At 38.6% G+C, this 25,128-nt stretch overlaps 3 protein-coding genes and 1 long non-coding RNA gene across 10 annotated transcripts; 2 read left to right on the top strand and 2 right to left on the bottom strand.

The window, feature by feature from the left end:
- Positions 1-3,093: 3,093 nt before the first annotated feature.
- On the top strand, positions 3,094-5,150 carry LOC147303815 (ictacalcin-like). Its single transcript, XM_086280297.1, has 3 exons — positions 3,094-3,176; positions 4,480-4,625; positions 4,839-5,150. Exons 2-3 carry the CDS (start codon positions 4,488-4,490, stop codon positions 4,977-4,979), a joined length of 279 nt encoding a protein of 92 aa, XP_086136423.1. The 5' UTR covers positions 3,094-3,176; positions 4,480-4,487; the 3' UTR covers positions 4,980-5,150.
- A 4,178-nt stretch (positions 5,151-9,328) lies between these two features.
- On the bottom strand, positions 9,329-10,338 carry LOC147303814 (uncharacterized). 2 transcript variants are annotated; one of them, XR_015126902.1, is made up of 3 exons: positions 10,084-10,338; positions 9,921-10,010; positions 9,329-9,843 (listed from the first exon to the last, which is right to left on the bottom strand). It is a non-coding gene; the product is annotated as an uncharacterized LOC147303814 (long non-coding RNA). The 2 variants fall into 2 exon arrangements; XR_015126901.1 differs by having other exon boundaries at positions 9,329-10,010.
- Positions 10,339-10,877: 539 nt separating this feature from the next.
- LOC147303813 (uncharacterized) lies at positions 10,878-16,815 on the top strand. The gene is made up of 7 exons (XM_086280364.1): positions 10,878-11,047; positions 12,281-12,918; positions 13,123-13,168; positions 13,243-13,334; positions 14,653-14,763; positions 15,359-15,635; positions 15,710-16,815. Exons 1-7 carry the CDS (start codon positions 10,976-10,978, stop codon positions 15,902-15,904), a joined length of 1,431 nt encoding a protein of 476 aa, XP_086136490.1. The 5' UTR covers positions 10,878-10,975; the 3' UTR covers positions 15,905-16,815.
- LOC147303812 (G2/M phase-specific E3 ubiquitin-protein ligase-like) lies at positions 16,369-24,823 on the bottom strand. Of its 6 annotated transcripts, XM_086280360.1 has the most exons (16): positions 24,779-24,823; positions 24,568-24,625; positions 23,476-23,579; positions 21,449-21,523; positions 20,861-21,077; positions 20,474-20,549; positions 19,958-20,269; positions 19,745-19,826; positions 19,568-19,665; positions 19,119-19,316; positions 18,950-19,036; positions 18,534-18,787; positions 18,181-18,309; positions 17,979-18,116; positions 17,136-17,238; positions 16,369-16,862 (listed from the first exon to the last, which is right to left on the bottom strand). In XM_086280360.1, the coding sequence occupies exons 2-16, from the start codon at positions 24,595-24,597 to the stop codon at positions 16,645-16,647; spliced, it is 2,121 nt and encodes a 706-aa protein (XP_086136486.1). In that variant the 5' UTR covers positions 24,598-24,625; positions 24,779-24,823; the 3' UTR covers positions 16,369-16,644. The 6 variants fall into 6 exon arrangements, with proteins under 6 accessions (XP_086136486.1, XP_086136483.1, XP_086136484.1 ...); XM_086280357.1 differs by lacking the exon at positions 24,779-24,823 and having other exon boundaries at positions 24,568-24,741; XM_086280358.1 differs by lacking the exon at positions 24,779-24,823 and having other exon boundaries at positions 19,568-19,662; positions 24,568-24,741.
- Between the last annotated feature and the right edge of the window lie 305 nt (positions 24,824-25,128).

Genomic DNA, 25,128 nt, shown 5'->3' with positions numbered 1-25,128 from the left:
AGTGTCACGGACCCGGCTCTGGAGGACTCGGGGGTCCGTGAGCAGTTTGGTCTGTTGTTGTTATTATTATTATGATTATTATTATTATTGTTGTTATTTGGTGATGTGTGTGTCTTTCTGCACAATGCTGTGTTAGTCTGTGTTCCACTCATTATATGTATAGGCAGGGTGTGGGTGTGTACATGTGTGGCTGGAGGATGGAGAACAGCCACATGCAGGCCTGATGGGTGTGCCCCTGCAGGAGGACTGGCCACACCGGAAGTTCCTGCCACACACCTGTTGGTGATCAGGGCTCGTTGGGGGAGCTACTTAGGAGAGTGTTGGAGCTCCCACCGGCGTGGGATCATTGAGTTGTCGACCCAAGTTAGTGTGTCTCTGTCAGCGTACAACGGTGCTGTTCGTGTATGCCTGCCGGGGTTGGTGTTGATGGCTGTTTTTGTGGTTTTCCCCCCAGGTGGAAGAGTGGACCAGAACGGCAGCACACACAGGGTGTGCGAGAACACAACAGCGGGTAGCACGAGCACAGACATTGGAGGGGAGCACACACACACAGGATTCAAGGGAGCAACGGGGAGTTATTGTGTTTACAGCCTTCGCTGTAAATAAAGTGCACTGTTTGTATTGCAGAACCATGCGTTTTGGGTCCTCATTCCCCCATATCCCCATGGTCTGCCAGCCAGACCGTGACATAAAGAGCCTATGACCTAAAGGTTTAGGTGCATACATGCAAACTGCAAACATGAGACAGTGGTAAAATCTAACCATGTACTTCTAGTTAAGTATGTTTTGAAGAATTTGCAAGTTTTCACCCACCTTAAAAAAACCTTGTTTACAAGGCAAGGTTTTCTAGCGCAGTGTTGTATGCAGTTTTTTATGTTATAATAAATTTAGTGCATGAAGTTGAGTGTTTTACAAATGAGGCACTAAACTTATTAATTGAATAAACAACAACCAGACTGGCTGTAAAGGCCTTGAACATCAATACATGGAAACATTAATTTACTCCCTCCAGCTAAAGTCATGACATATGAATGATAATATTATGCATGTCTTGTAGCCTTTCACTTCAGTTTTTACTTTTGATACTTCAGCTGATACAATGAAGATGATAGATGCACATATGCGTACATAATTTTAGAGCATCTTTTAGTGCAGTTCTGTTGAGGTCTTTTTTTTCTATTATTAGTGTTACCTTAATAAAACTCTTGAATACTTCCTCCAGTCATTTCCTGTGATTTGTATCTTAAACTGTCTCTGCTGCATACCTCCAAATAGTTTCCTTGTAGATGCATGACTTCATTATTTCTATAATCCTAGCTACAAGGTTCTAGGGTGACATTCACTATGCAGCATTTGCATGACGTATGTCTTTCTGAAGAAACAACTTACATTAGAGCACACATGGCTGGAGCTGGACACTAAAAATGTCTGTTTGTAACCACTAGATGGCACATATCTGTAATTATAGTGTTAAAAATTGGTCTGAGTGAGTGTGATTAAATCCACTCCAGTTGTACTGAACAAACAGTTTTGTGTGTATCACAGCTGGATATGACACAGGATGTGGTGACCATGGATACTCCCTCCATTATTTGGTAAATGTGAGTGAGTGAATAAGATCGAGAAAAAGGCGACAGGAAGATGTGTGACTCATGATTTCCACACAGTGAAGAAGGATGGCACAATGTTTAAAAATGCTGTGAATGATGGTGACAGTGAATTCTAACCTATCATCTGCTTTCAGCTGCGCTTTGAAGTTGTTAATTACAGGACTAAACAACGCCCAGACCAATGCCAGAAATATCTAATTCAAGTTATGCAACAGGCCACACGGACAGGGAGAAACAAACATGCAAACAGAGTTGCCACAGTGCAGCTTTTTTTCTTTTCTTCCTTCCTTCCTTTGCTTTTTTTTTGGACTCTGTGACTTTGGTTTTGGGGACATGACTATGAGTCACAGCCTCTCTGCAAAATTGTAAAGAAGAGTGGATCCACTCACAACCATAACAATCAGTGCTAGTGAGTCACTGTCCCCGTGTTTTTACTTTAACATAATGTGCATCTCAAACAAGTCAATAAAAAAGAAAATTTTTAATTACATACAAAAGAAACACACCAGAAATTAGTTGGTACAATTAAGGGTTCCTGCGATGCACGTTTTGCTTAAAACATACGTAACTGTTCATTTCTTTGGTCCTATTGTGCCAAGCGGTAAGTTTTTAAAAAGAGGAAGTGGGTTTGGTCATCCTGTTAGAAAAGTCAAAAAGAATTTTAATGCATTTGTAGAAAAACGGCATTTACATAATAGCACAAATGCTTCAAAATCATGTATGAAATCTTGTAAAGATCAAAGTTTCTTATTCGGGGCAAAATTACTTCTAAAATCTCTAAAAGCAGATCAAACATTTGTCCCATGACTCCACCACCAAAAGTCACAAGAAACTCGTTTATGACGGAATGAAATGTACGAACCAAACTGTGGACTTTCTTTTACAGAATTAACAAAAGTGACTTTCAAATGGAGCACAAAACGTGATTCAGTTCACATGTAAATGCTGCTTCCCTCCTTTCATCAGCAAAAGCCTCGAAGAGAGATGTCACAAAATGCTGCTCATGGGGTTTCCCCAAAATATAGTCACATAAAGTCAATCAAATGGGTGAAATAAAAAACTGTAAATCAACAATAAACATAACATTTTTATAGTCTTGAATCCATCACTGCAAAAAGGGTATTTTGTAAGACTGTTACATGACCATTATTTATTTAATTTACTTTAATAGTCTCATGCAAAGAGTCCTCTTAAAGACACAGCACCCCAAACTTTACATTTCATATTTTATTGTCTTTTGTTCTGCAGCAATTCCAGATTCAAAAGCAGTCCTGAGATCATAACGTCAGAAACATTTTGTAAGACATGCTGCAAGTTTTTAGAATTCTCCAAATCCTCAAATTCAAACATTCACTGTAACAGCACACGAGTGTCGTGTTTGTTAAAGAATATGTTTTAAAAAATGAAGGAAGGAGGAGTGGTTGGAGATGAAAGGAGCATTCTAGAGGGAGGGGGGAGGGATACTGGGTGTGGTGATGTATAAAGCATCTTTGCCACCCATTGGTTCATCACAACAGCTCTACCAAGATCAACAGTAGCCTCCAATTGTCTTAAACCTCAGCACTGGTGAGTAGAAAATCCTACAAGTGCTTTTTTTGTTTGTTATCTGCTTTTATTTGCTCGCTCTGGAAACCTTTCCTGGGTTTTCTTGATTGTTTGTTTGTTCATTTTGATCAAGCAATGCTCATTACAGTTAGTTTTGTATGAATGCACATTAAGAATTAGCAGAAAAGTATTGATGAACTGCAAAGTTTGTCACATCCATGTGGACTTTAATGTTTAAACTTCTCTTCTTGCTTATGAAACTTGATGCTGCAAAAGACTGAGCTCATTTTGTCTAAATCCCACTAACTTGTTTGGAAACTCATTTTTACGGATGCATTAAAGGGTTTTTTTGGTTAGCAGCACCCCTCGATTCTCACCTTTAACTGCAACCTAATTGAGGAATGAGGTTTTGTGCTCTCTTTCCTTGTAACTCCCTTCGGTTTCCAAACTCTCTGATGCCAAAGTTTCCTCAGCTTAGTGTTCCCTAAAGAGGGGAAAGCACTGTATGACTCACAACATAACCACTAGCAAATCTCTTGGGTTTATACAGTCAAGTGGAAAGAACGCATAATTTAGATATACTATGTTAGAAGAACAGACATCTGATGTTGCTTTGGGGACTTTAATTAAGCTGCAACCTGCTTCCTTATCTCCTTCTGCTGTTGCCATAACAATGTCCTGTGTCACTTGGCAGAGACGCTACATTAGAGACCGCTGAAAAGGGAAATAAGAGTGGTGGGGCCCAGGTGGATATCTTGAGTTTATTTTTATCAAGCTCCACTGAGAACCCAGAGAAACTTTGGCAAAGACAAACAGTAATATCAGCCACTGTTTTCTGCTATGACCTCCAGTATGCACTTGCACATGCATATGTTTTACTGCATGTTTACATATATAATTCCAGAATTTAAATATATTAGCAATTTAATTTGCAGAAGTGGTTCAAAAGTAACTGAAAGGAGCTTCATTGCATCATTATTTTAGGCAAACCTAAAATGGACCTCACAGGGTTAAACGACTCAATCTCTTTCACTCTGGTTTTACCAAACAGGCCCTGCCTATTCCCCTTTTTCTCCCTCGTTTACTTCTAAATAATTCCTCGTGTTCCAAATATCAATGATGTCCTTTGTTAAGATCCTACATTTGACCACAATACCACGTGATTCAGCCTAATCTGCACCAGATAATGAGTCATAGCAGAATTATGTGTAAACGTTATTCAGAGGAGGCATCTTTCTTTAATCAGTGTGGATTTCCTGTATAAACAAATACCACTGCAGTCTCAGACGTAACATTTTGTTTTCCTTCTGTCTCCCTAAACTAGCCCTAATCATGTCTGACATCCAGCAGGCTATGGCACTGCTCATTGGCGCCTTTCATAAATACTCTGGCAAGGAGGGAGACAAACTCACCCTAAGCAAGGGAGAGCTGAAGGAACTTCTTCAAAATGAGCTTGGAGACATATTTGGCGTGAGTGGTCTCTATCCTCCCTCTATCTCACACCCAGTAGGTTGCCTGAAAACACTGCCATACTGATGCAGAGCTTTTACTTTGAGAGAGTGGAAAATACACAGATTTTCCCCTGTGGTTTGCGCAACTATTTGGGCAGAAGTAGGCTGAGCAGTTCTTTGTTTTATGATCACTTAGTGTCTAAATTCAAGCTAACACTTTTCTCCATTGCAGAAATCCACTGACAAGGCAAAACTGGACAAGATCTTCAAGGATCTGGACGCAAACGCGGACGGCACTGTGGATTTTCAAGAGTATGTCACGCTGGTCGCCTGCCTCACTATGCTCTGCAACGATTTCTTCACCGAAAAATAAGGATCCAAGCGCCACCTTGCGGCCAACTGAGAGAGCTGCCGTTCGGTGACAGGAAGTGTCCCTTGACAGCTTTTTTGAAAAAGATATAAACACAAATATATGACACTGAATTCAAACTTGTACTGAAATCCAAAATGAAATAAATCTTTTTTTTCTCTCTCTCTGAAAGACTAGAGTTGCATTTTGTGCATTCTTTAACTGGGAGAACTATTTGTTCCAGTATTGAGCAATTGCAGAATCTTTGGAAGGCTTATGATAACAAGAATGTTTGCCTCGGAAATCAAAATCTTTCTATCAGCAGAGTTCATGCTTTGCAGCTGAAGTATCGTCTAAGTTTCCTAAAGTGTCTTCAGGAAAGGAGCAATACCACTGCAAGTTCTGACAGGAAGGATGTCACCAACGCTGACAGAGATGCAGAACTGAAAATATCTACCAGAGCAGGCTTTTTGAAGTTGCACTGAAGAAACTTTTGAAAGAAGCAAGAACACAAGCCTGATCTCACTAATAAAAAGTGAACTTCTTAAGCAAAACATCCTTATTATTATTATTATTAACCTTTATTTAACCAGGAAAAGTCCCATTGAGATTAAAAACCTCTTTTGCAAGGGAGTCCTGGCCAAGAGGCGACAACACGTTAAAATTACAAAGTTACATACATATTATAAATAACAATTACATTTTAAAAACATTTTTCTCCGGCTCTCTCAATCTGGACTTAAAAGCATTTAATGAAATAAATGCTTAAATTTAACACACTCTGGGTTTCAGTTTGGCAAAACACATGTTGCATGAAGTTACTTTAATACTAGCAACTCATTTGAGCCCCAAGCCTTGAATCATTTGGGGTCTCAGAAAACTTTAGGTTTGTTTTTTTAGGGGTTTTTTTTCCTTCTGAAGCTTTAATAGTCTGAGGGCCTAAAGTGATGTTACGATACCCATGGCCATTGTTGAATCAGTTTATTGACTTTATGACACGTTTCTGCTTGTGCTGCTATTATGTTACATTTTAGCCAACTCCATTACTCTGTAATTGTAGTTTGAAGTCACATATTCTTGCTTTAACTCAGGTTTCAAAGTCGTCTGCAATAACTTTACAGAGACACAGCAGGTAAAATAAGTACAGAGCACATCCCCGGTTTTCTAAGTAAATATATTTCTAAAGGCGTTTTTCTGCCCACCAGATGTTGGTAACAACCCATTCAGTTCACATGCGCAACAAAAAAAAAAAAATCACACAATGAATTAAGATATGTGTAATCTTCAGAAATGACACAGGGGGGAAGTATTGAATGCATGAAGAAACATTTCATGTGTGGATGTGATCGGTTGTTACTGACATCTGGTGAGAATTTCACATCAATAACACCTTTAGAAATATGTTTACTTAGAAAAGTGGTGACATGTTCAACACTTATTTTAACCACTGTACTTTTTTGATTGTTTGAATTAGCTACTCTGCCTTGGTCACTAGTTATTCTTCAAAAATAGGGTGCTGTGCAAAAGTCTTAAGTCAACCTCCATTTCTTCATATTTTGCTTCCAAACAGCCAGACTTTTTTCAGTCTTGAACAATAGTGCTTCAGACTTTCTGAAAGTGTCCCTGGCCTTTGAGTGGCTCCAAAGCCTCATTAGAAATATTCTCAGTGGAAGGAAGCTATAAAGAAGTCATTCTTAAGATAGGAAAACAAGGAGAAAAGACTGCTATATACTAAATTACACAAATATTAGAGGGGGACGGTATCTTGCAACAAAACTGTGATGGACAATAGAGAGAAAAACAACACACAAAATATTTTTAATGTTATTAAAGAGACCTGGAGAGCTAATCCTGAAGACTACTTAAAGAATTGACTAGAAAGCTTCCCTAATATGCCAAAGAATAAAGGTGGTCATACCAAAGGGTTTTTTTTATCATTCAAACTCTGTTTTTGTTGTATGTGATGTATTGTCTTAGAAAAAACATAAAGGACATGGACATACAGCACATGACTCCACATGACACATTGCATGTGTAACATTTAAGTAACTCCTGTAAGACTGAGAATGAATTAATACTTGGGGCATAATATAGCATTCCTGTTTATTTCATAGCTTTTGTTTCATAGTTGCATAGTGTGTGTTGCACTGCTGCATATACAAACCCATGATTCAGTATTTGTAAAACCACATTTAGCAGCAATAACTTGAAGTAATCACTTTATCTATTTAGTATGACTTCATCGGTTTCTTGCACTGCTGTGGAGGAATTTTGGCCTACTCATCTTTACAATGTTGCTTCAGTGCATTGAGGTTTGTGGGCATTTGTTTTTGCACAGCCTTCTTAAAGTGCCACTACAATATTTTTATCTGGCTGAGGTCTGGACTTTGACTGTGTCATTGTAACACTTTGAGTCTTTTCTTTTTCATTTATTCTGTTGGAGATTTGCTGCTGTTCTTATATTTATTGTCCTGTTGCATGATCCAGTTTCAGCCAAGCTTCAGCTGTCAGACAATTGGCTTCTCAATTGACTCGAGAATACTTTGGTATACAGACGAGTTCTTAGTCAACTTAATGACTGCAAGGTGGCCAAGTCTTGTGGCTGTAAAACAAGCCCAATCACAATCATCACAATCAGTGGTTATGCACCTGCGTCTGTCTCTCTAACACAAAAAAAAAAAAAAGAGTCACACCACTAATTAGAAGCTGGAGATTTCAAACATCATTACTTGAAAAACAAGACTTCATTAATTATTTTAAAAAGCAATGGGCAATGTATTTCGATAACAGGAAAGATAGTAATGCGAGGAAAATAATATCTTACTGTTCACATAAGATAAATGTAGCGAGTAAAAGCCACCGAGTAACCACTAAGGGCCTCTGTACTACTCGTGCAAACTTTCAGCCCCAAAGCTCTTACAGGAACGAACCCAGAATAAACGGGACAAGAGGGTAAGTATAAGCGAGATACGTTACAGTTTATTATTTTAAAAGAAAACACAAAGGGTTTGCAATAGGCCTAAAACATCACAATAAAAAGGTCACTAAAGACCACAATATAGTCTTATTGGTGCAACCTGCCAGCAATGCAACTATCACCCGAGGGCTTGCTCTCCCCGGCGGTCCCAGATGTTCGCTGCTTTAAAAGAAACAAATCCACCCCAAATAAATACGAGCCCAACAGAGCACTTATCGCATGCACTAAGTGTTTTAGTTCAGGCAATAATTGGTGGCACTAAAATCACTCTTAATAAAACTTATTCACCGCAAATCCACACAGAGCACCTCTAAAAGATCTAATTCCCCTAAGGTAAGAGCCCAGCTCAGGGATTGCACATTGCCGGACTAATATTGCACCAGCCCAGTAGAAATAAAAACAAACCCAGCATAAAAAAATCGGTTTTAAAGGATGACCCTACTCTAAAACCAACTTAGGAGAAAAATGCAACGAAAAGGAGAAGGAGGAAAAAACAGTGACAAATTCACATGTGCAGCCTGTCCTGCAGGAGGCAATACAATATAAGCAACGTTATGAGGGCCCTCGCACCCCAGCGCATCGAGCCACGCCCAACACCTCCACCCATCACGTCCAATCTGATGTCACATTGATGGAATTCATGCGTAGAACCACGAGCTAAGATTTCATCTCATTCAATGCTGATTATAGTCGTCCCACTAGGTGGCGCTCTAACCATTACTGACAAATCGCTTTTTTAGCAGCAAAAAGAATTTTCTGGCACAACTTCACCTGCTTCCAAGGTGCATGGAGAGGACAAAAGAATTCACAAAGCAGGAACTCCAGCAACACTTGAGGGAAGATGAACAACTTTAATAATAGACCTATTATTAAAGTTGTTCATCTTCCCTCAAGTGTTGCTGGAGTTCCTGCTTTGTGAAATTGCTTTTTTTAAACATTTCTGAGCTTGACTCTTGACTCATGTCTGCGACGTTTGGGAGAGATTGGACATTGTGTTTTTGAGTGACAGCAGATTACTGCTCTTTGGTGAGTGATTGAAACTCCACGTGCTGCCATGACCACCCCGTTTCCCTAAACATAAAAAGCTTTGCAATTTAGCACCACAAAGGTCTTTAGGTTCCATGCACCAGAGATCACGTCATTTTGATGAAATCCCAAGGAAGAGTTAGTCAAAGTATGAGGCCTGAAAAGAGGGGAAAATGTCGCCAAAATTATAGTAGTTTTCGGGTAATAAGCCACTACTTTTTTCCCCACACTGTGAACACTGCGGCTGATCACCTCTTCACTGGGGTGAAGAATTTGGGCTGCTGGGGCATGGAGGTACAAGAATAAATCAATGTACATGTGACCCGTGGTAGGTACCTATTTAAAATAGGACAGAGCCGTAGGCGCACAGTCAGTTTAAAAGAGTTTAATTTTTAATACAAAATAAAAGAAACAGTGTAACAGCAGCACCTAAAAACAATTAAAAACGTTACCTTATTAAAAAAACCGATAAAACTGTACGATTGCCCGTGAGGCAGGACAAGCGCTGCGGGGAACAGTTTAAAAACAAATCGACATAGCACACAGGTTAAAAATGGACGGCAACTCACACATGACCCCAAATGGGTAAAACACTATAGAAAAAAAGGCAAATCTTCGGTGCCGTCTTCACTCGGGCCCCCCGCTGTGCATGCAAGAGCGGGGAGACAAAAAAAAAGGATTTGTTTTCCCTGCAGCGCCTTCACCGCCTGCGAATCAATCTGTGGTGCCTACTGATACAGAAAAAGTAAAACAAAAAAACAAAACCATCGACAGCCGCAGCAGTCTGTCGGCTTACACCAGTTTAAAACAAATTAAAACACACTGATGTGTCGGGTCCTTTGCCCGCAGCCAGAAATCCACCTGGCAAAGCAGCAGCTCGGTACTCTGTGAATAAAAGGCAGGAGATCACTAGCTGGACAATAAAACACAGGAATATTCCTCCACTGAATTGGTTTTGTTACCTGTCCACAAGTTCGTGTCACACCCTAATAAATGTGGGTCAGTGGCGATGAAGTCCACTATACCGTTCTCACGGGAGCAATGTTTCCCACCTACAAGGGTGCAAATAACTGTAAACCTCTGCCAACAGCCAGAGCTCAAGTGGTACATTTTTGTGTAACCTACCCTTCTAACAGAAGTTTAGGGGAGGACGCGTATCAGACTTTCATAGTTAAGAAACACCAACTTGCCCAACTCGGACCAAGCACTCGCAGCTTCAGGTTTGCAAAGGAATACCCAATTGCCCACACCTGCGCTTATGAAAGGAGCGAAGACCAGCTCCGCCCACCAGGGGCGGTCCCAAGTCTCCAGGTCTCACCTGTCACATACACATCATATTCATATGAGTACAGTTCTATTAACCACCATGCTGTACAGCAGCGGTCCCCAACCTTTTTGCGCCACAGATCAGTTTATGTCAGACATGGAGCGGCCTTTAAGGTATCGCGGATAAATACAACCACATAAAATGATCCGACCAAGACAAAAACTGTGGCATCGTGAATGTACTGTGTAATTGTGTAACTTTATTAGCAGCGTCCTCCTGAAAATGTGCCAAATTGAGAGTAACATCCTCCTCTCTGCCGCTTAATGCTCTCTTGTCGCTATGGTAACGTGTAAATATTTCTTTCAAAATAAGACGCACAACTACAACAAGGGAAAAGACCCAGGGAAATCGAGTTAACAATTAAAAACCCTGAAAACCATAAATTTCACCGCGGAGCCTCCACTCTGCAAAAGTGATGAACTTTAATGACCCAAGCCAGAGCAATCAGCACCAGATCGAGTCGAGTGGCTCTCGGCCAATTAAATTACGCTGTTTGATCACATGACACCGTTAGCCAGCAGTTTGTCTCCTAAAAGAGAGCTGTTTAGAGGTGAGTGATTAAGTTTTTCTCCTAAATAGAGATCATTACAGAACGCCTAGTCCTACTTAAAATCCCATTTATTTTTTTTTATCATCTACTCGAACTAAGGAAAACGTTTGACTAACTCAAAGACAATTTCCACGCCTCCCATGCCTGTCTGCAGAAGCAGTTTTGAATTTAGGAGCGCCAAGATGGCAGCGGCAAACCCTGGCGGCTCTCCGGTGAGTATATATATTTTTTTATCTTCAAGTTTGTCTTTTGAAACCTTAATTTTATTTAAATCCGTTGCTCACGTATAAAGTACACAGACGGGGTCTTTGCTCAACTCGTCTGAGGCGTGTCTCACTAAGCGCTACATGCTAGCATCCTGCTAACCGAGCTACCCTTTACATGCTGTGCTTTAGAAAATAGGATACTCGTTAAAAAAAAAATACTCCGCAGATATTGATAGATAGACGAACACTGCAAATATAATGTTGGAAACGAGAATGGCCTTTGGTGAAGGGGTAAAATACACCATGAATAAAGCCATAGAGTGAATGGCTGCCATGGTTGCAGAACAGCCTGATTTAATGACAAGAATGGGGAAGAGTGAGGTGAAGTGAACCAAAGCCACAAAACACGGTCAGACAAGGCGGCAAAAGGGCAGTGATCTGTCCGTCAGTATGAAGTTGGTGTGTGCTTTGGTGAACAAAAACTCCAGACCGGTAGCAGGAAGATGGGAGACTCGTGTTTCACTGGAATAGTGGTGAATTAAAACATCCTTTGTTGGGGACATTTCGGTGTAAATGCATCCATACAGGCAAGACAGAGGCAGACCAGACAGTGAAGAAAACAAGGCAAACATTAGAAATATTAAAACGGAAATATAGGATTGAGTTGAGGCCCTTGCAGGCTACCCACAATTTCCCCAAACTGAGCCACCCATTAAGAAATTCATTCTCACTGTTTCATAAACAAAAGGGATTACATTTGACAATATCAAATTTAATTTTCTGACCTTTTCATAAATGAAACACGCTGCCAGGCAATCTGTTTTCGTTTTTTTTCATCCATTCAGAGTATTCGTTGGGAACACTGAACTCAATAATCATTTCCAGCTTTCTTCATTAAGTTTTGGTTTGGCTTTGTTCTCAAAAACATTTAAATAAAACAGATAAAATAGAAAATAAAGCTTTTTCTCTTGCGAGCTCAATTTTTACTGTGCTATTAAAACAAAAGATGTAAGAAAATAATAAATAAAATCCTAACCAGAAAATCAAAATACTGCAACAAATGGCATGAATTAAAAATATACTTTTTTCAAAGAACCATAAGGAAATATGATAAAATAAACATTGGAATCTTATAGCCTAAGAATATTCAGTTAACGTAACTAACCTTGTGTTTTTAACTCACTTTTTGTTGGTGATTTAAAAATTACAAAAATAATTCTACTTTTTCCTCTCCTTTAGGATCTTCTCCTACATCATATTCTTCTGAGACTGCGTTCACGTTTAGAACATTGTCTTGAACACCTTCCCCTGGATCTGGACTTTTTAGATTTCATTTGCACCCAAGAACTAGTTTCTCTACAAGTAGATGCATTATGTAGTTTACATACTCTGATAAACAGAGAAAAGGATAAAATGAATCTACATAGTGCTGTCATTCAGTTTGAGTGGGGACCTACTGGGCGACTAAGAATGGCTCTTTCCCCCCATCATCTTAACAGTCTTCTGGAACTGAACTTGTCCATCCCAGCCATTGCTAAAATTTTGGGAATGTCAAGAAGCACAGTATTCCGACGCATGAATGAGTTCAATCTTTCAGTCAAAGCACTCTATAGCAGCCTGTCAGATGAAGAGTTGGACCAATGCATTACAGACATAAAATCCAGGCAGCCTCACGCTGGATACCGGATGGTGAAAGCACTTCTTCAGGCCAGAGGACACAGAGTCCAGTACCAAAGGGTTAGAAGTTCTATGCACCGTGTTGACACAGCTGGTGTTGTGTCAAGGATGTTTTCCTTGGGATGCATTGCTCGACGTGCTTATTCCGTCCCAGGACCACAGTCTCTAATGCATATTGACACAAATCACAAACTGATACGGTAAATTATTTGATCTTTTGAAGTGAAAGATATTCCTGAGAATTTTTTCATCTGCAAATGTTCAGAACTGTATTTTGTTATCTTACTCGTTACTATATTTGCATCTGGACATACATAAATTACATCTTGCATTGCTTACATTTAAACACTTCAAAGTGATAATTCAAAAACTGATAAAAAAAAAACATTGTTTTCCCCATTCAGCTATAACATTGTGATCTTTGGAGGTATTGATGGCTTTTCTCGTAAGGTAAGTTTAGTTTAGTAAGTAAATCAAATGTAATATTTACATGGAAGTTTCCCATTGTTCTTTTTCCTATAAAGATTATGTATCTCGGTGCTGCTTCCAACAATCTGGCATCAACAACACTGGCATTCTTCCAAAAATCAATCGAGAAGTTTGGTTTTCCTCTCAGGTAATAAGTGATGCATTTTATTATGGGTTAGGTATTTTCTTACATACCTTTTGTAAGACTACATTTGGATATTTCATTAAAATTTGTTTAAGATGATTCTAACTTGCCTCAACAGGCCAGCTCTGTTCTAGGATGCCCTCTGGACCCAGTGGAGGTGGTGAGTGACAGGAGAACGGCGGCTAAGCTGTCATCCCTGTTGGACAACATCTCCCACCCCATGCAGCAGACTGTGACAGCACTGAGCAGCTCCTTCAGTGGGAGACTGCGGCACCCACGGTGTGGGACGGAGAGATTTCGCAGGTCTTTCCTCCCCACTGCTGTCAGACTCCATAATAAAGACTTTAACTGATCAAGCACACACATCCATACATATGCAATAATACCAAGTGCAATAATCCTTTCTGTCATCGTTGTATTTTTACTCAGTTGTATATAGTATTTGTATTTGTATTCTATTTTTATCTTATTGTATATTTATTTTATTTTATTCTACTGTATATAGTATTTTATTTTATTCTATTCTGTACAGTTGTGTACTGTATTTATTCTTATTGTATTCTAATTTTTGCCTCATAACTTTTGCACTGTCCACTTCCTGCTGTGACAAAACAAATTTCCCACGTGTGGGACTAATAAAGGTTATCTTATATATATATCTCTAATTTCAAATGATTGTTATGGTGACTTGGGGATATTTAAGAATAAAAAAAAATTAATTCAACACCTTTACCAAACACTGCTGTTATGTAATTGGATACAAGGGGTGAGATAGTAATATTTTGCCTCCTTGGCTGTAACTCCCTGACATTACAAGGGTAATCATTTTATGATGTCGGGTTCAGTGTTACACCATGATTTCAAATTCAATATCATCATCAATAAGAATTAGTATTATCATTTCAGAGTTGTAGGTAACCACTTTTAAATGCCATAGACTACTTATTTGTTTAATTTGATGTAAATATTTTTGCAAAAATATTCTAAAAATTGTCTCCTTACACAGATCATAATGATACAAGATGGCACTTGCGTAATTTCCAACAAATACAATAAATCTAAGTAATTACTACTAACCTGTGAAATCCTAAAAAATGTTTTAACAGCTGTGTTAAATTAAACTTCATACTGACACATGCTGGAAAGTGCATTCATGAGACAATTTTTCTGATGCATTCAAGAGCAGTAGCAATGAAAGATTTTAAGGATTCTTTTACAATTTGTTTTTCAAACTTTGCTTAAGGCATATACTGTTCTTTATTATCAGATCTAAGTTTGTTTAAAGCTTCGAATGTTTTGGGGTACGATTCTTTGTTTTCAGGGTTCGTGGCGACCACAGAGGGGAAAATGTGGAGGTTGCACGGCTGATGTTTACTGTTCGTGGCACAGGAAGAGGCAGTTTCATTTCAGGAAAGAGTGTGCACAATCAAAGGTTTGTTCTCATAAAATACTGTCCACCTCAAATGTTTCTGACATAAGATGGAAGGTGTTGCATCTTTATTTCCATTATTTAAAAATACATACATTTAAAGGGTATAGTTTTATGAAAGTTTTACAGTAAAATGTCTTTAGAGAACAGTGCCCTATCCAGCATGATATACTTTCTGATATGTATCAGGTGTTCCCTTTTTTTTTTTTTTTGGCAGTTTTTGTTGTTTTTTTCTTTCAATTTCCATTACTTACCCCTCAAGGAAGAAAATATTGGACAGGTCCTACAAACCCCAAAGAGCCTTCAGGAATGTGCCCTATTTTTTAGTTATTCACGCACCTTTTCCAGTCTGTTCCTTCCTTCCATGAATGTTCATTCTGTGTTAATGGTCTGGTTGTCATCTCATGTTGCCACTGATCATTACAACCCTTTTGGCACCTTTTAAGTGATATGCCTGGGTCCTTCCTACATGCCCTGATAATGTATTATTACTGTTGTCATGCACACATTTCATGTAGGGTTAGAAACAAGCAGGGAATTTGTCATACACACCAAGAAAAGCCATACCTAATTAAATATTTTTTATATATTATTTCAGAATAGAGCGACTGTGGAGAGACCTCTGGGTGGCCGTTACATGCATTTACTACGATGTTCTTCACAACCTTGAGGAAGAAGGCCTTCTTGACATTTCAAATGTTGCACACCTCTTTTGCTGCCATTACGTCTTTCTTCCTCGACTGGAGGATGATTTGAATACATTTTGCAGTGGATGGGACAACCATCCACTGCGAACAGAAAACAACATGAGTCCCAACCAGCTGTGGGAGTTGGGTCACAGATATCACCCTGTTCCTGTTCCAGAAAACACACAGGTAAAGGTGCACATTTTTAGTACTCTGATTCCTATATACAATTATTCTTTCCTAATTTTGCTTGTTCGTTGCAGGGCTTCCAGATTCCAGACATTGACTGGGAGGACAGTGGCCTATCTTGCCATAACCATTCAAGCATTGTTGTTCCGAACACTGACTGTCCATTGACAGAAGAACAAATGACAACTTTACAGGGCGTTGTTAATCCAAGAGCGGCATCCCAGTCCTTTGGTGCGGACATGTACATTATGGCTGTTCAGTTTTGTTAGCAATTCATTTAGAATAGGAAAGTTACATACAGTTGCAGGAAAAAGTTTGTGTATCTTGTTGAATTTCATTAATTTCTGCACAATTTGGTCATGAAATGTAATTGGATCTTCATCACGGACATCTGGACAATCAGTCTGCTTAAACTAAACCAACTCAAAGAATTTTCAAGGATTTTTTCATTAACATAATTGTGTATAAGCAGTTCTGATTATTGTGACTTATGTCATGAAATGGGATCTGATCTTCAAATTGTGCTGAAATCTGAGATTACACAGGGTTCACCAACTGTTTCAAGCTATAAAACTTCACTATAAGTAACAATTTTTAGTAAAGCTTCGTAATGTAAACACTGAAGAATTAGGAGAGAGGGAACTTAAAAATATTGATTCACTCAGAAAACTAAATAGAAACTGCTTGTCAGTTTGAATGTTATGTTGTAAAGCAATATTTGACTGAAGGCTGATGGTTGGAATGTTTCAAAATTAAAACAGCAATGTAAGTCAATCTTGTCCTTTTATTTTGATCAAGATGCATGCAAGATGTCATTGACAAGGTAAACTTTCAAGACATTAACAGTTTTAAAAACTACTTAAAGGCATTTTCAACTGAGAACTGAACCAAGAACCAATGTTGCCTGCACAGAGTAAATGGCATCAGAGAGGCCCAGTAGATGTGAACATTTATATTCCAAATCTTAAACAGAGACTTGTACACCACTACCTTGCATTATGGGAATGACTCAAATGAGTCCAAACCCTGAGTGGCAGGTTTCAGAGCAGGCAATGAGGTCTTCCTTAAAAGTTAAATAGTCCTTGTAGTGGTATGGAATGCGCAAGGTCTCATAGCAGGTGGCAGCAGTTGGATGTCTGCCATCCACTAGCTCCACTGTGAGACTTTTTGGCACAATCTCCCATCCAGTCCAGAATTTTAGGACATTTGTCAGTTCACTTGGTGTTGCTGTGAAGAAAAAAAGAGGTTTAACAACCTTGAAAAAAATCCAACCAATATATTTTTAACATTACAATAATATTGGTATTCTACGGAGCCCCGCAGGGGACACGGGAGAAAAAAAAAAAAATTAAGACGGACTTTTGCGAGATCTCGCAAAAACAAACTCGGGATCTCGCAAAAGTATTGCGAGATCTCGCAAAAGTCCGTCTTAATTTTTTTTTCTCCCATGTCCCCTGCGGGGCTCCGTAGTATTCCCCTCCTGCAAAATGGCAAACCTACCATTTAGAATAAAATGCCTCATGTAGCCTGTGATTCGGCATTTATTTTGAAGAGGACAGTCATCATCTTCATCTTCTGGCCACACGATCCACTGAAGAAGGACCTGTAACAGAACAAAGTATACCCTTAAAAATACTGCTGCACATTTTTCAGATTTCCATGGATTTTGTCTCTTCTTGTTTTGGGGAGTTCCCTTCCCTATAGCCATATTTTATCTAATTAGTCACACCTGTTCTTAGCTCACTATCACCCACTTAGCCTTATGGTCCATGACTTGATTTCTTGAATAAATTTCTATAATAATCCATGTTTTGTGCTTTTTGTGTTCACTTGGATCCCCAAACCTCTACATAGTTTTGACTGTATCTTAAAAGAAGAAACTGTCTCAAACAAAAAATGAAAATAGAAATTAATTTTTTTTTTTCAAATTCAAACAACAGTAATGGCTAAATATATAATTAGAAAATGTGTATTACCAAATAATTACTAATGTATTTTAGTCATGTCTTTTTCAAATCTACAAAATCGTTTTCTATATGTAAATCATGCTTTTTGAGCAGTTTTATTTTTACAGGACTAAAGAAAAACTGCTGTAAAGATGTATGGTCCACAAGAATATGTTCATTTTTAGTATTTGTGCATTTTATTTGTAAAAATGAATACAGCTTTGTTATGGTAAGTTTATTATTTGATACATAATTCTTGGTAAATGCCAAATTAAAATTGCAATTTTTTCACTTTGTAGAATGACTCAAGTCTTCATAGTTTGCTTTGGACTACATTTTCTACAACGCACAGTAAAATGTTATTAATGAATACAGTATTTAGGAACACAAAATTTACCTCAGGATTCACAGCAGCCAACTCTTGTGGAAAGACTAAGGGCACCGTGTCAGGTCGCTGGGTCAGCAGGGTCCACATATGGGTTTCTTTAAGTCCCCTTCTCAGCTGTTTTATCGACCTCGTCACTCTTCCAATGACCTAAGGAAAAACGTTAACTAAACAGTAACACAGAAATATTTTACTTACTTTTCAATTCACTCACAGAATGGAGTAATAATTTCTCAAACAGCCATCTCCTGTTGTTCTCTGTCAAGGGGGGGAGGTCCCATGCATATGCCAGATCCTGAACACGTTTTCTCTCTTCATCCGACAGCTTGGATTGCCCTTCAAGCTGTAACCCATAAGACAGTAATTCAGACAGAAACAAGAACTATAAATTCCTAATTCCTCATACATAAAATTTTTTAAAAAAGACAAGTTTAAAGTCTCAGACCATGTCTCAATGGCAGAGTTTTTGATCTAGAACAATTTTAAAGGATTAGTCCAGGTTAGACATGTTTATAACTCATACGGGGCAATGTATAAACGTTCCCTCATTTAAACATAAAAACCTACAAGCTGAATTGTCCCTCTCAGGTCTAGATCTGGACAGTCCTCGGGTGTAACGGTGGCAGTTTCAGGACTACCACCAAGTAGGACATGCACAACGGCTGGGCTAAGTCCAGATAGGCATGGGCCTCCATGAAGAAAGGAGTGCCCTACCATCCTCCCTGCCATAAGGAACATATCACTCTCCACAAGAAAGTGAGCTGCTGATGGTATGTAATGGCCTGGCTCTCCCTCAAAAAGTGGAGTAACATTAGAGTTTGCTATGAGATAAATGAAAAGAAAGGAAAAAAAAAAAAAAAAAAAAGAAGATTACTTACACACAATACAGAGGTTTTCACAAAATAAAGAGACAATTAACTTGTGAAAAGTTATACAATATAATGATCATCAAACATAGGTACGGTCAACCAAAACAAACTAACCAAAATTGATGCAAAAACCAGACATCAGCTTCTCCATGCATGTTGATAAGAAAAAACGTATTACTCCTTGTCCGATAGCTGTATCCCCTGTTAGATCACCAAAATAAAATACAAATAATACAAATAATTATTTCAAGATATATTTATGTATCATTTTCAGAAAATTTACCCTCAAGCCTGCACTCCAAGGGACGTGCCCATTCAACATTGGGTCTCTTGTAGAATGAGATGAGGGCCATGTCCTGATCAGCTACACTTTGTCTGATGTCCATTGTGAGACGTAATGGGCTCTCCATTTCATGCATGTCCAAAGCATTCTTTGCACATTCATATATGGCCTTTGAAGAGTCCAAAACAGTTAACCAGCCTAAAAGAAAATAGAGGTGATTATAATTGGATATAGTCTGTATATCAAGTTCTATCTAGATACTATTACAAAAAGATTGTTTTATCCTTTGAAGGATTGTCTATAGTTTGAATATGAGGCTATCAAAAATAAGAAATCCATTGAATGGATACAAACTAATGGTTTGATTTCCAGGAATTGTTCACATTAGCTGTTGATTGTTACTAATCAACACCTTCCTTACATAACCTGTGACTAAATGATTGACCTACCATCCCTGACTTCACAAGTAGCTCCAGATGGTCCTGGCATATCTGCTAGCCCTTCCTCAATTATTGTATCTTCATGCCCCTTTTCATTTCGTGAGCTACTATCAAAATATGTTGTTAAATTTCATTCAAGGCTTAAATCCAATGACGACAAAAATTGCAATTTTTGTTGCTAAATACCTTTCTCCACATGAAGAGGCATGCAGCTCAATGAGGTCAGAGTGAAACATATCTGTGCAGACAGGACACTGCTGCAATGGTGCTGTTGTGCAATAAATTTTAAAGGACAAAGTTTAATTTTTTTAACATTTAATTTTTCCTTCTAGCTAGCTCTTAACACTTTATGTTTTTGGGTAATATGTTAGTATGAAATTGTCAAAAAAAAAAACCTACATTCCTTTTCTGTAGGTTCATCACCATCTAAATTCACCACAGTACTTTCACTGGGAGTTTCCAAAGGAGGACAGGATTTTAGGTGTTCTGACAGAAGTTGCAGTGGAACACCTATGCCACACTTCTGGCATTTTGCTTTTGGCATGCATCTGAAGGACTCATCGCTTAGTGGTACAGGGTCATTGCTAAGTTCCTCTTGAATAGGAGCAATATATACATTTTTACCCCCACGACTGGCAGCCTTTAGGATTGTCCCTGTATAGCCAATATCAGCTGGAGGAACCAGAGAGAGTTTTCGGCTTCCCCAACCACCTGTATAAAAGCAAATTGCAGCAGATTATTCTGATCATGAAATATATCCAATGCCTCAAGAAAAGTGAAAAAGAAAAGTATCTTCAAAACTACTCAGAATTAGGAATTCACAACATGCGGTGAAAAGGAACTTGTCTTAAAAGTACTTATTAAACAGCAGGATCAGTTTCTAGTTTAATTACACAGTGCAGAATTCATACACACCCCCAGGTTTGAACAGCAGCCAGCCACCTGTTACCTCCTTCAGTTTGGGAAACAAATCATTCAGGGCGTCCCTTAACTGAAAGCAATAATACAAATACAATCTCTGAGTCCAAAGAAATTACACATTTAACATTAATTATACCCCTGTATATACTAAGAAACGGTAAAAGAACCATGCATTTACAGTGCAAACTGGATATAATAAAAAAATCTTTTTCAATCCAAAATTTACAGTTACATTTTCATGATTAATGATGAATATCCAATAATAATATTATTTTTTGTAAATGCCACCTGTGACTTGCAGTGATGGTCACCTTCAATAACACTTTTATTAAGCGAAAACTTCTCAGTTTTGATCAGTGAATAAAAAGAATAAGTTTATACCTCTTCATGTGTTGTGCTCTCATCAAGATGTGCTGTTCTTTGACCCATCCCTGCCTGTGTGTGGATATATTTTTCATGTTCTGTTGGGGTCTTCTCCATTTGTTTTGGGAGCAAATAAAATACCACTTCAAGAGGTTTAGGCTTCTTAGCAGGCACCAGAGATGTAGCAGGGAATCGCCTTTTCCCCTTTCCTCTTGAGAAAATACCAGGAAAAGACCTGTCCCAAACATTTTAACAAAATTATTTAAAAGCGACTATTATGAAATGCTTTTTTAGTTTGTTTATACAAATTCAACACAGCACTAACACTGCAGTATACACAGAAACACGGAAATATAATAAAAATAATAATAATAATAATAGCAGCACCCGAAAAACACAAACATTCAAAAATAAACCAAAACATCAGAACTCAAAATACTGGGTCGAAACAAACCAGATCCGTGACAGACTCAGAACTACCAAAAGTATATTTTTATGTGATTGACTGTTGTTGTAATTCAAGCCCTGAGTGTAGAGCAGGTAAGATATAAAGTTCCATCCTAAATTCCATGCTCATGCTGAGTGTTTAGTTTATGACTTTTTCACCTGGTCATTTCTTGCTGAAGGGATGGTCTTTCAGGGTTGACCAAGCTGGTACCCTGGCCACCTTGACTCTGTTCTCTGCAAGAAATAAAATCATATTCTCGTGTGTGTGTGTGTGTGTGTGTGTGTGTACACACACACACACACACACACACACACACACACACACACACACACACATATATATATATGTATATGTGTGTGTATATATTAGGGGTGCAACGATACACAAAATTCACGGTTCAGTTCGATACTTTGGTGTCACGGTTCGATATTTTTTCGATACAAAAAAAATGTTCATGCCTTTTTAATTTGTCATTTATTAAAATTATAAATATATATTTTAACTCAAAAGTACAGTTTTTAAATTTAACCCTAACCCTTGTGCGTGTTTTTTATTTTGACAGCGAATGCGCACCTGCGGACCACTTATGTGCAGCCCTGGTTATTTAGCTCGTCATATTGCAGCCACAGAAATTCTTTTGTCCATAAAACCATAAAGCTGCACTTTCTTTTTGCCTTATAGTCTGATTTGTCATAACTTTTCTTTGGCTGTCACTTCTTCACCCTGACCTGTCTTATTTGGCTCAGCAGAACTAAAATATATATCTGTCTGTGAAGGTTCTCAGTCATCCAGGTCATCGTAGTCAAATATATATCCTGCTGCTTTTACACGCGCACTCACATAAGCTCAGCGATTCTCTGCGCGATCAACCTCTCACATGTTTAAGCTTGCTGCGGGAGATTTCACTTGTCATGTTTGCATAGTAAGCTAACAATTAATAAGACGATGTCAGAGGAATTGGTGCACAAATTATCATCACTCACAGATCAGTGCTGTCGCTCTCTATACACAGTTCGCATGATTGCAAAGTGAAAGCAAAAAAACAAGCGCAAATTCAAACGCGATTTCAATATGTCACATATTGACAGTGGCTCACCGATGCCAATGACATAATTACCCAGCTACATTTCTGAAAGAATGCAAAAGCATTGACATATATTTTTCCTACAATAGCCCGACGGGCAGGGAAGAGATAGATTTTGGTAGCCCGACTGAAAATATCGCTAGCCCCGGGACGTCGGGCTAGCGATATTGCAAGCCCTGTATCTGATTGAGGAATCACTCATCTTTGGAAAAGAGAGTTTATTACAGAGAAATGGCTCTTTCCAAAATAAAAGCTATACTATATGCTTCTTCTGGGCTATATTCTCAGCAGCATATTAAACACATAAGGAGAATCATGTGCCAACAGCTGTCTAAATGACTCGGCTAAAGTTAGTAGCATGCTTGCTTGTTTTTTTCTGCTTCCACTTGTCTTTGCACTAGGATGATGTCGGCGTAAATGTGGAGTCATATTCGTTGTGTTCCCACTAGTGCTTTCAGGTTAATCTCGTTGAAATGACCTTAACGCCACAACACGGCAAATCTCCGTTAACGAGCTACCGCCGATCGCCCCGTGCATGGGGCTAGATGGCCAACATGTTAACGAGCTAACTGCGCTAACACACTAGCTCCCACCCATGTAATTGAGCATTGCATGGCAAACATACTGTTTTACTTTAGTCCATGACTCGCTTACCTTCAGGGTCATACGTCACATGAAAACCAAAATAATTCCAAACGCCAGATCTGAGTGCCCTGCGCTCTTCCTTCTGACGATGCTGTCTGTGTTGAGCGCTCAGTGAATCTGCGTTCGACTACTCCGCCTAGGCTGCACTGTCGAGCCTAGGCGGAGTAGTCGAACGCAGATTCACTGAGCGCTCAACACAGACAGCATCGTCAGAAGGAAAGTTGATAAAATAAATCAAAAATTTTGTATTGTTCGATACATATGCGTACCGAACCGAAAGCACTGTATCGAACGGTTCAATATCGATACGAATATCGTTGCACCCCTAGTATGTGTGTGTGTGTGTGTGTGTGTGTATGTATATATATATATATATATATATATATATATATATATATATATATATATATCAATTTAGTTGAATGTAGGATTGACTCATAAGTCTTGGTAAAGTACCTTGTATTCTGATTCATCGCAGCAGCAACAGCAGGAGTTTGGTTGGATGATGTAAGCAACTGCAGCAAGTGTCTTGCTGACCGAATAATTTCATCCTGCATAATCTGAAACAAACACATAAAGACAGAAACAATTTATAAATTAACGTTCGATAAAATCTAAGAATGTATCATTTATTAGATAACAATATGAATATGTCTAACAAAAAACTTGTGTGGAGCGAAGTTACATTCAATCAAGATGGTCTGGCATGCTACAACTTTATAGTTGTTAAATTCTGGGTACAAGTATACATACCCATCTTGTACATGTTTATTATTATAATTATTATTATCCTACCCAATTACATGTTTCTTTTAATCAGAGTATGCTGTTTTAATGACTTTACAATATCATTTACATTGCGTTCCTTACATTTTCCCAAATTGTATGTTATATTAATCCTATATTTCCGTTTTAATATTTCTAATGTTTGCCTTGTTTTCTTCACTGTCTGGTCTGCCTCTGTCTTGCCTGTATGGATGCATTTACACCGAAATGTCCCCAACAAAGGATGTTTTAATTCACCACTATTCCAGTGAAACACGAGTCTCCCATCTTCCTGCTACCGGTCTGGAGTTTTTGTTCACCAAAGCACACACCAACTTCATACTGACGGACAGATCACTGCCCTTTTGCCGCCTTGTCTGACCGTGTTTTGTGGCTTTGGTTCACTTCACCTCACTCTTCCCCATTCTTGTCATTAAATCAGGCTGTTCTGCAACCATGGCAGCCATTCACTCTATGGCTTTATTCATGGTGTATTTTACCCCTTCACCAAAGGCCGTTCTCGTTTCCAACATTATATTTGCAGTGTTCGTCTATCTATCAATATCTGCGGAGTATTTTTTTTAACGAGTATCCTATTTTCTAAAGCACAGCATGTAAAGGGTAGCTCGGTTAGCAGGATGCTAGCATGTAGCGCTTAGTGAGACACGCCTCAGACGAGTTGAGCAAAGACCCCGTCTGTGTACTTTATACGTGAGCAACGGATTTAAATAAAATTAAGGTTTCAAAAGACAAACTTGAAGATAAAAAAATATATATACTCACCGGAGAGCCGCCAGGGTTTGCCGCTGCCATCTTGGCGCTCCTAAATTCAAAACTGCTTCTGCAGACAGGCATGGGAGGCGTGGAAATTGTCTTTGAGTTAGTCAAACGTTTTCCTTAGTTCGAGTAGATGATAAAAAAAATAAATGGGATTTTAAGTAGGACTAGGCGTTCTGTAATGATCTCTATTTAGGAGAAAAACTTAATCACTCACCTCTAAACAGCTCTCTTTTAGGAGACAAACTGCTGGCTAACGGTGTCATGTGATCAAACAGCGTAATTTAATTGGCCGAGAGCCACTCGACTCGATCTGGTGCTGATTGCTCTGGCTTGGGTCATTAAAGTTCATCACTTTTGCAGTTGAATTTTTGCAGGTGAATTTTTGGCAGGTGAATTTTTTTCAGGTGAATTTTTTTTCAGGTGAATTTTTGCAGGTGAATTTTTTGCAGGTGAATTTTTGCAGGTGAATATTTTTGCAGGGAAATTTGGAGGATAAAAATTCAGTGTCATAAATTCAATGTCTAAAAATACTTGAATTCTGATGATACTATATTTCTTCCATAC

Source organism: Aulonocara sp. 'chitande type north' Nkhata Bay, linkage group LG22 (assembly GCF_057382095.1).
Source record: "Aulonocara sp. 'chitande type north' Nkhata Bay isolate Kocher_YH1m ecotype deep benthic linkage group LG22, A_spYH_male_GT1.1, whole genome shotgun sequence".
Classification (NCBI taxonomy): Eukaryota; Metazoa; Chordata; class Actinopteri; order Cichliformes; family Cichlidae; genus Aulonocara; species Aulonocara sp. 'chitande type north' Nkhata Bay.
The sequence above is the reverse complement of the archived record's forward strand: the minus strand, read 5'-3'. Positions and strand labels throughout refer to the sequence as shown.